Source organism: Poromitra crassiceps (assembly GCF_964638095.1).
Source record: "Poromitra crassiceps genome assembly, chromosome: 6".
Taxonomy (NCBI): Eukaryota; Metazoa; Chordata; class Actinopteri; order Beryciformes; family Melamphaidae; genus Poromitra; species Poromitra crassiceps.
Window position 1 is genome coordinate 49,215,502 of NC_139627.1, and position 18,535 is coordinate 49,234,036.

Genomic DNA, 18,535 nt, shown 5'->3' on the forward strand with positions numbered 1-18,535 from the left:
GTATTTATGTAGCCTATGTATATATAGCACTTTATTAGGAACACCTTACTAATACTGTGTAGGTATCTGTGGTGCTTTTCTGCTCACCACAGTTGAAAAGAGGTTATCTGAGTTACTGGATGACTGGGGACTGCTGTGTGTGAAAATCCCAGGAGATGCAATCAGCAGTTTCAGAAATACTCAACCCAGCTCGTCTGGCACCAACACTGAGATCACCCTTTTCCCCCATTGTGATGTGAACCTGAACTGAAGCTGCTGAACTGTAGGATATCTGCATGATCTTATGATCCATTCTGATGTGAACCTGAACTGAAGCTGCTGACCTGTAGGCTATCTGCATGATCTTATGATCCATTCTGATGTGAACCTGAACTGAAGCCGCTGACCTGTAGGCTATCTGCATGATCTTATGATCCATTCTGATGTGAACCTGAACTGAAGCCGCTGACCTGTAGGCTATCTGCATGATCTTATGATCCATTCTGATGTGAACCTGAACTGAAGCCGCTGACCTGTAGGCTATCTGCATGATCTTATGATCCATTCTGATGTGAACCTGAACTGAAGCTGCTGACCTGTAGGCTATCTGCATGATCTTATGATCCATTCTGATGTGAACCTGAACTGAAGCTGCTGACCTGTAGGCTATCTGCATGATCTTATGATCCATTCTGATGTGAACCTGAACTGAAGCTGCTGACCTGTAGGCTATCTGCATGATCTTATGATCCATTCTGATGTGAACCTGAACTGAAGCTGCTGACCTGTAGGCTATCTGCCTGATCTTATGATCCATTCTGATGTGAACCTGAACTGAAACTGCTGACCTGTAGTAGGCTATCTGCATGATCTCATGATCCATTCTGATGTGAACCTGAACTGAAACTGCTGACCTGTAGGCTATCTGCATGATCTCATGATCCATTCTGATTTGAACCTGAACTGAAGCTGCTGACCTGTAGGCTATCTGCTATGATCTTATGATCCATTCTGATGTGAACCTGAACTGAAGCTGCTGACCTGTAGGCTATCTGCTATGATCTTATGCATTGATTGCACTAACTGCCACATGATTGTCTGAATGGATAAATGCATGAATAAGGTACAGATGTTCCTAATAAAGTGCTCCCTGAGTGTCTATATAGATATATTGTGGTAAAATGTTAACGTTTACTGACCACTTAGGCCTAGTACAAGGTCACGTACCCCATCATAAAACAATCACACGCTGTATTCAAACAGCCGTTGAAAGTCCAACTGTTGTGCCAGATAAAGCACGTTGATACATGTGGAGGAAGTGCTGTCATGTGATGGTGAGGAATTGAATGAGTTCAGCTGCTGCTATTATAGCAGCAGCTGAGAGCTGAACCACACACACACCCTTCCTTCTGCATGTGATTGCCACACACATTCTCGTCGGCTCCTCCTCTTAGTGCTGCCTTCACTTGCTGTTGGAATTTACGTATTAGCTGTTATGACGCTCCACTTTTAGCTATCACGCATATACAGCAACTTTTGGCTAATACATCAGCAGAGTTGGCTCAGATTACTTTGAAATGTAGTCAGAATCCCTTGGATTACAAAACAATTGTAATCTAATTTTAATACTTTTGGATTACTTTCAGATTACTTCCAAATCAAACATAGAAAAGATTGAACATTAGGCTATACTTAAGAAATGGACACAGTCACAAAAATGTGATACTCTGTCCTTTAATCATCTCAACATTTGCAATCAACATTTGCAAATAAAACAATTGGCATATTCATTAGCATTTATAGTTGGTCAAATCAGAAGACCCTTACAAAAACATTCTGGCATAAATGTCTACAGGTGTACTGTATTGTTTCTTTTGTTCAAGTCTTTGTTGTTAATGTTTTTAAAGGAACCATTTTGTGTAAAACAAGCTTCTTTGATTATAAAGGACTTGGGCCGAGCGATATAAACATCATGGAAGTCTCAAAACACATGGTCCTCAGACAGGGTTTGGAGGGTTACTTAAAAAAAAAAGGAAAATGTAATCACTAAATAATCCAAGTATCACAATATAAGAGCAATGTAACTGATTACTTTCTGTGACTTTTGGAATACTTTTGAACACATTTTCTGTATTTGACGACTGGAATCTGGGGACATGCTGCTCAGGAAGACATTTTTCAAAAACAACAAAAAAAACAGTTCTGTAATACTAATTTTGTTCAGTTTGCAACATAATTCATAACCATGTTTTAAAGAACCATGTGTTTTAAACATTTAAAAATAGCATGCAATGGAGGTGTAACAGCTGCAATGCCGTTTGAGGGGGGAGGGGGGACCTGTCTTTTGTGCTGGGGGGAGAGGCGGGTTGCGGTGAAAATGTCACTTTGGCAAATGTGATGTCATCAGTGATGTTACCAGTGATGTCATGTCACTCGAGCAATTCTGTGATGTGATCAGTGAGGTCATCATTGATGTCACTTGAGCAATTGTGATGTCATGAGTGATGTCACTCGAGCCAGTGATGTCGGATGGCACTCGAGCAAGCCGTTCTGATTGCACCATGGCACAGAACGCACCTCTTAGATTACTTCTAGGTAGGTAACATTCAGCAAACTAACTTCTGAGTGAGTAGTATTCTGTACTTTTCCACCCTGCCATTTATTTGCCATCGACTTGAACTTGTTCTTACAACATCCCAAACTTGAAAGCAGGAGTTTACGAGGAGCACTTGAACGCAGCAAGTCTTACACAGCAGAGACAACAGAATCAGAGGAAGAGGAGCGGCCAGGGATCTCTCTCTGTAAGTAATTAATGCTACATTTTTATTTCCGTTTTCTTCAGACATGAAACGTTCTGGGCTACTTACTATTTCACAGCTCAAAGATTTAGTTTTCGCTTTGGATCGAAAATAATCTGGTAGAAGATCTGAAGAAGAAGAAGAAAAAGTTCATCTCCCCTCCGCTTAGCAACAACTCGTCTTACAGTAACGGTACAACTTTTCCTCCTTTTGTCAATCGGGTTGCTCTTGATCACAATAAGCAATTTACAGATGAAACGGAAGTATGTGGTTTGGTTATGTGATACATAAAACAGTGAAACACTTTGTTGATGTTGCCGTGGGAGACTGAAGCGTGAATTAACGGGTCGCATTCTTTTCAAACGGGATGTGTGTCGTGATGCGACGCGGTCTCAGGCTGCCTCACAGTCTTCACTGAGCAACAACGATGCAGCTTGGACTCAACCAAAATATCACCATTATTACTTTATAACGCTGTAGTCTGTCATTATTACTTTATAACGCTGTAGTCTGTCACGTCGTAGACTTCACTACACCACTAGCCTACACAAATATGTGAGGTGAGAAAAACAGATAGAAGATGCTTTGGTTGTAGCCTATATTGGGCAGAAGTCAATTCATGACAGTTCTAAGTAAAAGTGACAAGATAGGCTATATTTAAGCTATTTCCAAATGTAGGTTTATTGGGACACGGGTATAGCCTTATTTATTTATTTGTTTGTTTGTTTGTTTGTTTGTTTGTTTGTTTGTCGTTCCTATGAGGAGAGTGGAGTGAGCAGTTACACTAAGTAACAAAGAGTTGTTTTTTGGTTTTGTTGGCTAGCTAACTAGCCAGCAGGCTAATTTAAAGCAACCAGTCTTAATGTTAACATAATGCAAATCAAATCATGCAAATCTGATGTGTGTGGTGTGGTGGCCTAGGCCTTGCCACAGCGACAGCTAGCTGACCAGATGGTTCACTAACATTAGGTAACACAAGCTGAGATTATCCAAACAAATTCGATCAAATTAAATTTGTGAATCGAGTGTTTCCCTGCAGGATTTAGTGAGACTGTGATGGGTGGGTTCTGCCCCCTGTGAAAGTGTACATTGAGTTATGGAACAAACCGGTGCACTTTGAGAGCAAAATTAACACATTAGACTATGGTGGGCCACCATAGACTAGGTAATGAATGGGCAACTTATATCAGTGACGAAATGATCAGTTCCCCATCGAGAAGCACAGTGAGTAACCATTTCTATTGAATTCTGTTGACTGCAGAGTTGTACAATATAACCACAGTCAGCTGTTCTCAGCCTGTTGTCCAAGACCGGGAGACCTCCAATATGGACACCAGAGATAGATTTTCTTGTTAATTAATCCATACATTCAGACCTTCGTTCAATTGACATATAGCCTATTGCAGATAGGCTACCATACTTGCCACATGGATTTGACATATTCATGCACTATAAAGTGGGCCCCTTCACTTTTGATACTAACTGTTTATTTTCTAGATTTCCTTTCCAGCGGAGATCTCTTTCCTTCATTATTTGTTGTGCTACTCCGCCCTCATCCCTTACACTTGCTGTCATATGAGTGAAATGTATCAAGATTCTTCATCTCGAATAGCAAACAAGAGAAGATCCCAGTTTATATATACGAGTTAGGAACGAGGTGTTTGGACAAGGTAGAGCGATGTGTGTTGCTACAATGGTGAGAACACTGGCTGTGACCTCAGAGCTGTTTGCTCATGTGACCACTTGATAAGATGTAGCAGAGGCGGGTCAAGGTGACGGGAAAGGAAAACTTTCAGCGTGTTGTCGTGTGACAGTGTGTCATTGTGGATACGTTGAGTTTCTGATAGATAGATGATGCAGGTGGGGGATATATGCGTAGCGTACTGTATGTATTTCCTTATCTGTTTAGTATTAGTCAGCGCAATTTAGAGAGAGAGAGGCGTCAACGGAGGACCAAAATGCATGACTCATTAGCCAATGAACAGCCAGGAAGGGGTCTCGCGCTACTTTTGAATGCTAAAATAAAGCTGATAATGTACAATTTGATTTAAAAAACAACAACTTTCAAAGTACAACACAAACTGTCCATTTTGCTGCAACTCGACGGTTACATGCTGCCACTCCGACGTGCTGCCACTCCGACGTTCTGCCACTCCGAAATATTGGCACTCAGAAAGGGATCATGTCTATGTTCCCCGGGTTCTATATTCCCCATTTTCCCACGCCAAACCTAACCTCCCCCCATGCCTAAACCTAACCTCCCCCAGACCCTAACCCAAAACCTAACCTCTCCCACCCCCACGCCTAAACCTAAGGTCGGCATTGCGGCTTCTAAGGTGAACGACCGCCAGTCCGAATAATGGAAGTTAACGTTCGGAGTGGCAGGGCTTCGGAAAGGCAGACAGTTACCCAACTCGACAGTGCTGCCTAATCCAGGACCTTACTTCCTGGAACTCTTGAGAAAAAAAAATGGTCCATTGGAGTGAATGGAGATGTCGCGACTCTTCATATATACTGCTCTGGTATTAGTCACTACGTTGAGCTCACCTGTGTACTGTATGTGCTACACAAATCAAATGGACTTGAGCAAACAGAAGAAGCCAAAGCATTCGTGTTAAACTGCTTCTCTTCTTTATGATTTTTTTGAAAGGTTGTTGAAGTGAATCATCAGTTTCCTCACCTTCAATGTTCGTGTATTTCATTTTGTAACAGCGATGACTCAATCTATTCCTTTCCCAGTATGTCATCAATCAACCGACCTAAAACACAAATTGATCATTTTCACTTGCTGGGATTGGGATGCAATCAAATACACTTCCACACTCTTTTTTCTTTTAATTTGAATTTGAGTTCTTAATTATCAGATGTAAATCTACAGTACAGGATGTAATCTCTTGACGTTTTAATAGTCGTGCTGATAAACAAAGAAGAAATTCCTAAAATAGGATATTTTCCATGTAAACTAGTTTGCAGGATGATAAAGTACATTTTCATTGAGGTTTTCCCTTCAAAACTGCCATTAATTAAGGATACATTATACGTAGGAAAATAGAAAGTTGTTATAGTAGCGTCACAGCGATGTGCCCAGAGATGCATGTAAAGCTACCAGTGTGGTGTGCGTTGCAGTAATGCATTTAAAATAAATAAATAACATTATATTCGAAGGACTGCACAATCGTGTATAATTGTATATCGAGATCTTTGTTTCCATGACATTTAATTTCAGCTCGAGTGTCCGCTGTAGTTGAAAATAGTCACGATGTTGATATACTGTTAAGAGGCTGCCGTAACACTGGAGGGGTGTTTCTCCCCAGAGCCAGACTTCACAGAATCACAGTCTGTCTGTGGCCTCCTGCCTGCAGCCCAGAGAGAGTGTCAGCTGAACCCCCAGAGGAGACCCGCTCTCTCCAGCCATAACAACTAGCACCATTTCCTGGTTACACACACTGGCTTGGCATGCTATATGTTTGTGACATAATTAGCCAGCACACCGTTTTGGGAGCGAAGGGGAATCCTAGGATGGGTTGGGTTTACGCATGTGGAGGTTTGGTAAAATATCAGGGTAGCGTGTGCAGCGTACGTAGCCTCTTTGCGTGTGCAGCGTACGTAGCTTCTTTGCGTGTGCAGCGTACGTAGCTTCATTGCGTGTGCAGCGTACGTAGCTTCTTTGCGTGTGCAGCGTACGTAGCCTCTTTGCATGTGCAGCGTACGTAGCTTCTTTGCGTGTGCAGCGTACGTAGCTTCATTGCGTGTGCAGCGTACGTAGCTTCTTTGCGTGTGCAGCGTACGTAGCCTCTTTGCGTACGTAGCTCGCAGCCGTTGTTTCAGAACCAGAATCAGCTCCTTTGCATGACTTTTCTCCACCCGTTCTTCTCCATACTCTCCTCCTTGCTCCTCTCAGAAGATGGTCCGGTGACCGCGGAGGATGCCAGCGATGAGTCAGAAGAGTCCCTGTCTGTGGACCCAGCTCCCCCAGGGAAGCCAGTCGCCGCGTGACCGCTACAAGCACGCCTGCTGCACCTACGACGGGGATGTGTACGTCCTGGGAGGCAGGCACAGCCAGTGCCTCGGAGACTTGTGGAGATACAGCGTGGGTAAGACCTACACACACAGCGTTCGTGTCATCCAAGGGCCAATAAGTACAACTATTATACATGAGTTATCTGATAGGGTTGTTTATCAATAATACCATTGATTCAATGGTATTGACTGCGTTTACATGGACTTGAGTATCCCGGTTATTGTCGGAGTTTTGGAGGATCCCGTTGTTGTGTTTGTGCATGTAAACATCACATCTGATTTCAGAAACCTGGATAATAAGCCCTTATCCTGGTTTTGAAAAACCCGGTTTTGCTACCTGGAGAATTATGGAATTATTTGTTGCATACGTTACGTTGCTGACAAGGGAAGCCCACGCACGGACACAACTTAGCCCATCTGTAAACAATGTTTAAAAGTGTGCAGGCGAACGGAGCCGACACGTCCAGCTTGGCCAAAACGCCCCACTTTGTTCAAAGAGCAACAGGTTAGCGAATTACATTCCCTCAAATTAGTCGTCAAACGAGTGTTCTTTTGTGACGAGTAGGGGTGTCACGATACACTCAGTTCACGATACGATACGTATCACGATACTGGGTTCACGATAACGATACGATACGATACGATTTTAACAATATTTTTTTAAACTTGAATAATGACAATATATGACTGGAAAAGTAGTATTTTATTTGAAATGCACAAATACAAAACATGCTGTTGTGGGAAATTGTTATTACAATAACAACTAGAAAAAACATGAGATTGGAGATAAGGCTTATCTTGAAATAGAATGAGTTACACCGTCACTTAGATTTACTTTGAACTAAAAGGTTTCTCAGCAGTATAAATTCTCATTATGCATCTTCAGTTTTTCTTCAAACTCAAACAACAAGACTTTTCTTAGTCTATTTTTTATGCATCTTCAGTTTTTCCTGTCAAGTAAACAGTTTTGCCAGAAACTCAATTGAATGGTTTCTCTCCTGTATAACTTCTCATGTGTCTCTTCAGAGACTTGTTCAACTGAACTACTTTCCACACATTGAACTTCAACAAGCAAAGACGTTTCTTTGTCTATTTTTGATTTTTTTTTTTTTTTTTTTTTTTTTTTTCACGATATGAGATTTAATCTCAACGATACATATCGTGACGTTTTACTATCGCGAAATTTCGTGGGACGATATATTGTGACACCCCTAGTGACGAGCAAACGTTTATCACCCGTTTGACAAGGAAATGCGCTCAGTACGAGCGCAGACCCTCTGCCGAGTAACGTTATTCATGACGCCGTTTAATAAGCGATCTGGTAGCGAAAATATCAAAGAAATCACATAAACTTAAGTAGGGGACATCAGATCAGGGTATATACGCTTTTATAACACTGATTATTGTAAAATGACATGATGGCTGTGCATCATCAATAAGCCATATCGAGTGTTGGGCATAGCAAGCAAGTAAGTGACTATTCATTGTTATAATAGGCTACAGTTGGTCAGTGCTCAAAAGCAGGCAGGAACAGGTTGGTCAAGTGAAAGTGGATCCCTGGATTTAGAGTCAACCACAAAGCATTTTAAGTGATCTGAATTCCTGCAAAAGAGTGAAAGTGAGTGATTAAAATTCATAAACAACTGACCTCAGGCTCATTTAACTTGACAAGACACATTTACATCAGAAAGAAGATGAAAGCAGTGATTGATAATCGATGAAATCTAATAATGATGTTTTTCTGCAGATTGCATCATTGGGAGGTTGATTCTGGCACTCAATATTAGAGGTGGCCAATATATTGATTTTATATCAATGGTGTGCTATGAGAGTAGATATTGACTACAGGACGAAGACCTACTCAAATCTGTAGTATACAGACTACAGGACAAAGACCTATTCAAGTCTGTAGTATACAGACTACAGGACGAAGACATACTCAAATCTGTAGTATACAGACTACAGGACGAAGACCTATTCAAGTCTGTAGTATACAGACTACAGGACGAAGACCTACTCAAATCTGTAGTATACAGACTACAGGACAAAGACCTATTCAAGTCTGTAGTATACAGACTACAGGACGAAGACATACTCAAATCTGTAGTATACAGACTACAGGACAAAGACCTATTCAAGTCTGTAGTATACAGACTACAGGACGAAGACCTACTCAAGTCTGTAGTATACAGACTACAGGACAAAGACCTATTCAAGTCTGTAGTATACAGACTACAGGACGAAGACCTACTCAAGTCTGTAGTATACAGACTACAGCACAAAGGTGTTGTGACTCAAATGAAAGAGAAGCAGCACGCAAATGGGGACAGACCACCTTGAAGAGCGGATCCAAGGAATCTCACACAGTCTGGGCCCAAAAAAGATGAACGATGAGAAAATAATAATAATGATGCCGGTTTGTGATGTAAAGATCACAGGCGCCTGTGCAAATAGCATGCAGTGATGATCAGTAACCGGGATACTAGTACTGATCATGTATACAGGGCTATGAATAACCTGCTTTCTCTGTGCTCCATGTAAACACCATATCTCGAATGTGATCAAAACCAGGATAAGCCTCATAACCGGGATACTCAAAAGTCCATGTAAACGCAGTGGCCAGCTGGGCTGCTTATTGTGGCCTTTCAAAGCTCACTCTCCATCTCCGGCCTGGTTTGTTTTAGAACAAAAACTCCCCACCCATTGGAATTTCAACAAACAATACCACACACGCATTTTCAGCTGGGGGACAGTGCGACACGGGAGCGACCGATGAATTATTCACAAGCCAAAAACACAAATGACACAGTAACATTATTGTAGTAATTAATTGCCATGATATATCGCATCTTCACAAGACGTGTTTCTGTTGGATTTCATCTCTAAGTACCGGTAGCTAGGTTCCTCCTCTCTGCTGTGAAAATGTGACTTCTAAGGGGACAGGAAGGGTGGGGCCCAGTAGCGGAGCGTACACCGGGGCAGAGGGTGCACCCGCCCCGGGCCCACTCCCATCCACACAAAAAAAAAAAAAAAAAATTGCATGCCAGGCCAGGCCAGGCCTGAGTGTGAGAGCAATTCAATCAATAGACAATAACATTGGTGTGTTTAAAATGAGATATTCCACTAAATATGGCTAAAACAGATTCAAACATGCAAAAAAGGCAAATCTTTCATCGCCGCTGGCCTTAATTGAAAAAAAAGAAAGAAAAAGAAAAAGAAATTGGGATGGGGGGGCCCCCTAAGAGCTTGGTGACCTAGCAGCTTGGTGACCTAGCAGCTTGGTGACCTAGAGGGTGAGCTGGTTCATTGAGCAGTTTGTTGTCTTTTGATGCTCGGGCAATCAGAGGCACTTTGCTATCCTGACAGCTGTGTGCGTGATGTTGCAGTGCGTAACGAGTGGACGGAGTTGGTCTGCACCAGTGACACAGCACCAGAGGAACTCGACGAACACACTATGGTGGCTCATGAGGTACAAACCCATCGGTATCAATGTGTTTGATGCTGTCTTTCTCTTTTATACATTTTAGAGACAGATAAATCGTGTATTATGCATTATTTTATTTAGCCCTTAGCACCTGGTTCCACATTACACTGTTTGGTATATATCAAGAATATATGGTATATGGACTATGGAATATATATGGACAGTTTTTTTTTACCTTTTCAGGGCTTTCTGTATGTGTTTGGAGGAATGCTGGATTCTGCATACACTGAATGGAGATGTCCCCTGTGGGTATTTCACATTGGTAAGTTTTAGATGGTACAACCCAGTATTGTCGGCAATACTGTCTGCCCAGCTGTCAGCAATACTGTCTGTCCAGCTGCTCCAGTCAGCAATACTGTCTCCTTAGCTGCTCCAGTCAGCAATACTGTCTGCCCAGCTGTCAGCAATACTGTCTGTCCAGCTGCTCCAGTCAACAATACTGTCTCCTTAGCTGCTCCAGTCAGCAATACTGTCTGCCCAGCTGTCAGCAATACTGTCTGTCCAGCTGCTCCAGTCAGCAATACTGTCTCCTTAGCTGCTCCAGTCAGCAATACTGTCTGCCCAGCTGTCAGCAATACTGTCTGACCAGCTGCTCCAGTCAGCAATACTGTCTGTCCAGCTGCTCCAGTCAGCAATACTGTCTGCCCAGCTGCTCCAGTCAGCAATACTGTCTGCCCAGCTGTCAGCAATACTGTCTGCCTAGCTGCTCCAGTCAGCAATACTGTCTGTCCAGCTGCTCCAGTCAGCAATACTGTCTCCTTAGCTGCTCCAGTCAGCAATACTGTCTGCCCAGCTGTCAGCAATACTGTCTGTCCAGCTGCTCCAGTCAGCAATACTGTCTCCTTAGCTGCTCCAGTCAGCAATACTGTCTGCCCAGCTGTCAGCAATACTGTCTGACCAGCTGCTCCAGTCAGCAATACTGTCTGCCCAGCTGCTCCAGTCAGCAATACTGTCTGCCCAGCTGCTCCAGTCAGCAATACTGTCTGCCCAGCTGTCAGCAATACTGTCTGCCCAGCTGCTCCAGTCAGCAATACTGTCTGCCCAGCTGCTCCAGTCAGCAATACTGTCTGCCCAGCTGCTCCAGTCAGCAATACTGTCTGCTCAGCTGCTCCAGTCAGCAATACTGTCTGTCCAGCTGCTCCAGTCAGCAATACTGTCTGTCCAGCTGCTCCAGTCAGCAATACTGTCTGCCCAGCTGCTCCAGTCAGCAATACTGTCTGCCCAGCTGCTCCAGTCAGCAATACTGTCTGCCCAGCTGCTCCAGTCAGCAATACTGTCTGCCAAGCTGCTCCAGTCAGCAATACTGTCTGCCCAGCTGCTCCAGTCAGCAATACTGTCTGCCAAGCTGCTCCAGTCAACAATACTGTCTGTCTAGCTGCTCCAGTCAACAATACTGTCTGCCCAGCTGCTCCAGTCAGCAATACTGTCTGCCCAGCTGCTCCAGTCAGCAATACTGTCTGCCCAGCTGCTCCAGTCAGCAATACTGTCTGCCAAGCTGCTCCAGTCAGCAATACTGTCTGCCCAGCTGCTCCAGTCAGCAATACTGTCTGCCCAGCTGCTCCAGTCAGCAATACTGTCTGCCCAGCTGCTCCAGTCAGCAATACTGTCTGCCAAGCTGCTCCAGTCAGCAATACTGTCTGCCCAGCTGCTCCAGTCAGCAATACTGTCTGCCAAGCTGCTCCAGTCAACAATACTGTCTGTCTAGCTGCTCCAGTCAACAATACTGTCTGCCCAGCTGCTCCAGTCAGCAATACTGTCTGCCCAGCTGCTCCAGTCAGCAATACTGTCTGCCCAGCTGCTCCAGTCAGCAATACTGTCTGCCAAGCTGCTCCAGTCAGCAATACTGTCTGCCCAGCTGCTCCAGTCAGCAATACTGTCTGCCAAGCTGCTCCAGTCAACAATACTGTCTGTCTAGCTGCTCCAGTCAACAATACTGTCTGTCTAGCTGCTCCAGTCAACAATACTGTCTGTCTAGCTGCTCCAGTCAGCAATACTGTCTGTCTAGCTGCTCCAGTCAGCAATACTGTCTGTCTAGCTGCTCCAGTCCGGGCAGACAGACAAAACGTGTCCTCGCATGTCGCTCACCCTGGAACAGGCACGCTGAGAACCTGGGAAAGATCTTGTGGAAAAGTAATGGAGACTCATGTGTATCCTTTTTGACAATGTTTCTTCAACCAGTGAAGGATTACTTTGAAAGGAATCCGCTTTCTTTATCGTCCCACATGACAGACGTAACAACAAGCCAAAACATGCTTTAAGTCAGCAAAGAAATGTGTCATTTGAACTTAATGCTGGCAAATATTAAGTGTGGAGATTGACCAATAAGTCATGGAAACCCCCGGAAAGATTACCGGTATTCATTAAATGTTTGAACCCTGAGATACTAACAGGACAGGCTTCCTGCTGCTACTAGTCCTAAAAATAACATGTCGGATCCTGTGTTTCCCCGCTTTGGCTGGCCTGGTCCTCTGCCTCACTCGCTCACTGGCCTGGTCCTCTGCCTCACTCGCTCACTCCATTTTGTATTATTTTTTCCTCTTTTCATCTTTTGTTGTGTGTGTTTTCATTGTCTTTTGTTGCACGTGTTTTCATTGTCTTTTGTTGTGTGTGTTTCAGCGAAGCAGAAATGGGTGCACTGGCAGGGAAAGCGGAGCTCACCCCAGGTACAGAATTCCTTGCATACCAGAATAATTTGAAGTAATAATAGTTATTATACAGTATACACACACACACACACACACACACACACACACACACACACACACACACACACACACACACACACACACACACACACACACACATTTAAATGATCTATTTATGTCCACATGGATACAAGGTACAAAGGACATAAACACTAATAATGCAATCAAATGTTGGGAGTCAGTCAGTTACATGAGTGCCTAATTGGCGACCAGATTAATGCATACACAAAAAGATAACTCCACACAGGATGATGACAATGGTTGACAGATACAGTTATACTGTAAGACAAGATTGTAAGACAAGAAAACACACATACACACACACACACTGAGAACAACATAAAAGGATCGGGATACTGTGAGTATATGCAACGTTTTCATATGAATAAATCTGTTTAGCTACTATCTATCACAGATTAATATAACACAACATACAGACTTTCCATGGGTCCTTAAAATGTCGAAAATCCAACAATCAGAATTGTCTTCATTCATTTTAGTGGCGATATAGGCATCCACATTCTCCATCTACTGTCGGCAACGATGGCAAATAGGTGAATCTCCCTAAATGTTAAAGTGTTTACCTTTAAAGACATGAAGCTGCTATAAAAACCCAGCAGCAAACGCCTGCTGCCATCCTCCAAAAGGCTAGTTTCACATGGGGACCATCCTCCATATTGTTCCAGTACGGATGTGAAATAGGTCTTACATGACATTCATACTGCTCTTACAAAGTCTCATATTGTTCCAGTACGGATGTGAAATAAGTCTTACATGACATTCATAATAATATATATATATAATATAATAATTCATAACTGCTCTTACAAAGTCTCACATTGAACTGGTTGAAACCTGCAGAAGCCCTGAATAGTGTTTGCATCATCGAAGGGATTAAATGAAGGATTTTCTTCACACACAACACAAATATTAAGACAGTCACAGACTCTGAGTCAACTGTCATGTGAGGGTAACAGCAGCAGACTATATATATATAATATATATAATATATATATATACATATCAAGGGAAAAGTACTCGTGCACAATCCAAGCCGGGAGGTGCTGGTCACAGCAAGCAGGATCAAAATACCATAAAAACAGTCTTTACAGGAACAAGTCCATACGAAGTTGGCCGCACACTCCAGAAGAACAGGGTGACCAAAAATGTATCAAATTATCATATATATTTTACGAAGAACAACGCGTTTCGCAGGCTTGCTGCTTCATCAGGTTCATAGGTTCATATATATACAATATATATATATATATATATATATATATACAGTATTCACAGACTGAGTCAACTGTCAAAATGAATGAGAGGGTAACAGCAGCAGACTATCTGTATGTGTGCTTGTTCGTCTTTGACAGAATGATCTACACAGACAATGCCGCAAGATGTATGCACAAGTGAACATCCTGTCACGCAGGTCTAGTATGTGCACAGCTGGAGTGAAGATGTCTGTGTTCAGAGCATACTGCACCACTTTACACTGCACACTTGTGGTCAAACTACAAGAAGGCAAGCCTGCAGAGACTTCAATGCTTACAATGATGCCATGAGAATATGACTTAGAAGACCTAACAGTAGATGGAGTAGTGCACGTGAGATGTTTGTGTCGACAGGTGTCAATACTTTTCAGGCTCTACTGAGGAATCTGATGTATAAATGTATCTGTATCTGTCGACTGAACGATTCTCAGAAGAACATTGTCTGATATCACTCAGCTCTGTGGAGGCACTGGGATTGATAGTATCCTGTCACATCACCACACGGCCATCTTGGTAGGAAAATACCAAGTCATTGTCATCAATTAACAGGTGATTACGATCAAGTGACACAAACAGCCAATGAGCTGTGTGTATTGTAGCGCCATATTGGTAGGAGAATGCTTCCGACATCATGGGAATACTATGAATACTTCTCTTTTATGAAGGATGATTTCGTTTTTCTGTGTTTGTTTGTATGTTTTTTAATGGACCTTGAGTCTGGAGTAGTTTGTTTGATTGATTGATTGATTGATTGATTGATTGATTGATATTTGACAGTATTTGATGTAACTGGTCAGGTGATAGTGTGGTCCGAGGGTCTGTTGGATTGCCAACTCTCATGTTTGTTGCATTTGTTTGCCTGTGTGTGTGTGCGTGTGTGTGTGTGTGTGTGTGTGTCTGTGTGTGTGTGTGTGTGTGTGTGTGTGTGTGTGTGTGTGTGTGTGTGTGTGTGTGTGTGCGTGTGTGTGTGTGCGTGCGTGCGTGTTTGTAGAGTCAAATGCCAACCAACAGAAAAGGACATAGCGCCGTGGTGTTGGGCTCTGCCATGTTGGTCTATGGAGGATATGTAGACATGAGAGGGTCCTCACAGGAGTTCTGGAGATTGGATTTTGGTGAGTTGAAACTTGCTCTCATTGAAATATAAATGTGTGTGTGTGTGTGTGTGTGTGTGTGTGTGTGTGTGTGTGTGTGTGTGTGTGTGTGTGTGTGTGTGTTTTGTTGAATAAAGGGTGCGACCGCAATCTTCGACACGCTCCAAAGCTCGCGAGCTAGTTTGCTAGCTATCGTATAATGATATGCTCATACGCCCACCTCTCTGATTGAAAGTTCACACCCCTCTCTTTGGCGTTGTCAGAAGTCATTCTGAAGTAGAGTTAGACAAGGCAAAAATAACTAAATACAAAGAAAATCCAAAACAATACATTGAAGATCATAAATTGACCAATTCAACCTCTTAATACACAACATAAATATCTGTTTTAAATGGTTGACGTTGAACTCATCACCGCTCCAAACTTCAGCTATCAAAACACTTCTATTGAAGCCAAAACACACGCATGCACGCACATGCACACGCACACGCGCACACACACACACACACACACACACACACACACACACACACACACGCGCACACACACACACACACACACACACACACACACACAGATGCTCACAAGTCATTTTTTGCAAGTCCAAGTCAAGTCTTTGGTCACAAGTCCAAGTCAAGTCTCAAGTCCCTATGGATGAGTGTTCTATCATCTGCTGCATGTCATCCGGTCTGCTTAGAACACTGCATAGGTCAAACTAAGGGATTCAAAGCATGTAGGCTACTGTATTATCCTCACTCCTTATCTATTAGAATATAGTAGCAGCAATGATTAGAGATGACATTAGTAGACATGTCCTTAATGTTAATGCACAAAAAAAAAAAAAAAAAGATTGTTCACAAGTCCCAAACTTTCAAGTCTCAAGTCTTTGAGGCCGAGTCTCAAGTCAAGTCTCAAGTCACTGTAGCCCTTTTCCCACATGCGCTTTGTACCGCAAAATGACCGGAACGTGGTGTCATGCCTGCATGTGAGAAAGGCGCCGTGCCGGTATAAGCGCGACCCCGTCGTCCCCGACATTTCACCAGTTTCGAGCCAGTCAGAAGAGCGGTATGCTCTTAAGGGGACGCAAGTGGAAACGGGTCCAGTCATTTTCCGCGACAGCGGTCCTTCAATCATGGGCGAAGTGTAGCCTACACACGTTGCTTAATGTTCCAGCGGGCATAATCTAATCATTCGCGCACATTAAAGCAAACTGGCGAAATGATCTTGTGATAATAATGTGTGGGCGTGCTGATTTTCCCCTCTCTCCTCTCTGCTGCCTGCTCGCTCTCTGTGGCCACAGTCCTCCTCCTCCTTCAGTCACAGCCTCACAGGCACAGCCCGACAGGGACACAGACGAAGCAGATGCACGAAGCGAAATGTGGAAGTATTTTGCTTACGTTGCCGACAGCGAAGGCAAGCCCGGACACATCAAACGAAGCCAGTCTGTAAAAAGTGCTTCAACGCGACGCAGGTGAACGGATAAACAAGCAAACCTATTTCACCATTCGGAGTTTTGCCGACACGTCACTCCCCACCCGCTCTGCAGTGCCGCCCCGCCCCCCAACATACAGGCAAATTCGCTGATAGATTCCCACATGCGCGAGCCGAAGTGTGAAGGGAAATGTCCGATATTGACTTACAGGTATGTGGGAAAAGGGCTTGTGTGTGTGACCTAAGTGCGACTCAAGTCCAAGTCCCCATCTCTGACACACGCGCACGCACGCACACACACACACACACACACACACACACACACACACACACACTTTGCCTCTGGTGCAGCCCCCCCCCCCCCCCCCCCCTCTGATAACAACCATGCTCTGTCTGTAGATAAGAGGAGTCCTCTGTGCACATGCATCTCAATGACTTTCATTTACATGTAATGACTGGAGGTGACGTCACACTGGGTAACATCAAGTGGAAGTGACATTTGAGTTGTCAGAGCGGACGGGCATTTCAACAGAAAACACCCCCAAGTTGATTGTGCACAGCAGCGTTCTGTTTTGCAAAGCGTTTCCAGAGGGTTGCATGCATGGATCTGTACTCTGTTTGTGAACAGCATCCATACATCATACATGGATCTATACTCTAAATACTATAAGTATTCAATACATGTTTTCTGTTTAGCATAAGAAAAACAATAGGCTACACATAAACATACAATATGTGTAGAGATTTAAGCCTGTACATGACAGTCAAAAGAGATGTCTAGTCCCATCAGTCTAAATCCCCAGGTGGGGCCTGCAGTAGAGAAGTGCATCCCTTCCCCACTCATTGAACCCCCATAGATTCACCCTGTTTGCCCCAAAGAGACTCTGGTGTCGGTGTAATGCGGTCTGCCGGGACGTCTCCACAAGCAGGAAGTGTCTGTCTGTCTCCGTCCAGAGAAAACTTCTCCACACACAGGAAGTGTCTGTCTGTCTCCGTCCAGAGAAAACTTCTCCACACACAGGAAGTGTCTGTCTGTCTGTCTCCGTCCAGAGAAAACTTCTCCACACACAGGAAGTGTCTGTCTGTCTCCGTCCAGAGAAAACTTCTCTACACACAGGAAGTGTCTGTCTGTCTCCACACACAGGAAGTGTCTGTCTGTCTGTCTCCATCCAGAGAAAACTTCTCCACACACAGGAAGTGTCTGTCTGTCTGTCTCCATCCAGAGAAAACTTCTCCACACACAGGAAGTGTCTGTCTGTCTCCGTCCAGAGAAAACTTCTCTACACACAGGAAGTGTCTGTCTGTCTCCACACACAGGAAGTGTCTGTCTGTCTGTCTCCATCCAGAGAAAACTTCTCCACACACAGGAAGTGTCTGTCTGTCTCCGTCCAGAGAAAACTTCTCCACACACAGGAAGTGTCTGTCTGTCTGTCTCCGTCCAGAGAAAACTTCTCCACACACAGGAAGTGTCTGTCTGTCTGTCTCCGTCCAGAGAAAACTTCTCTACACACAGGAAGTGTCTGTCTGTCTGTCTGTCTCCATCCAGAGAAAACTTCTCCACACACAGGAAGTGTCTGTCTGTCTCCGTCCAGAGAAAACTTCTCCACACACAGGAAGTGTCTGTCTGTCTGTCTCCGTCCAGAGAAAACTTCTCCACACACAGGAAGTGTCTCTGTCTCTCTCCGTCCAGAGAAAACTTCTCCACACACAGGAAGTGTCTGTCTGTCTCCGTCCAGAGAAGACTTCTCCACAC

General features: G+C 43.8%; 1 protein-coding gene across 1 annotated transcript in view; it reads left to right on the forward strand.

Moving 5' to 3' along the window:
• The first annotated feature begins 2,738 nt into the window (after positions 1 to 2,738).
• Positions 2,739 to 18,535, forward strand: part of klhdc3l (kelch domain containing 3-like) — a 26,375-nt gene continuing 10,578 nt past the window's right edge. The window contains exons 1-6 of the mRNA XM_083638486.1: positions 2,739 to 2,780; positions 6,679 to 6,871; positions 10,184 to 10,266; positions 10,465 to 10,543; positions 12,898 to 12,944; positions 15,252 to 15,372. Of these exons, the coding sequence (XP_083494612.1) occupies positions 6,703 to 6,871; positions 10,184 to 10,266; positions 10,465 to 10,543; positions 12,898 to 12,944; positions 15,252 to 15,372 (499 nt within the window). The 5' untranslated portion in view covers positions 2,739 to 2,780; positions 6,679 to 6,702. The remainder of the gene's footprint in view (positions 2,781 to 6,678; positions 6,872 to 10,183; positions 10,267 to 10,464; positions 10,544 to 12,897; positions 12,945 to 15,251; positions 15,373 to 18,535) is intronic.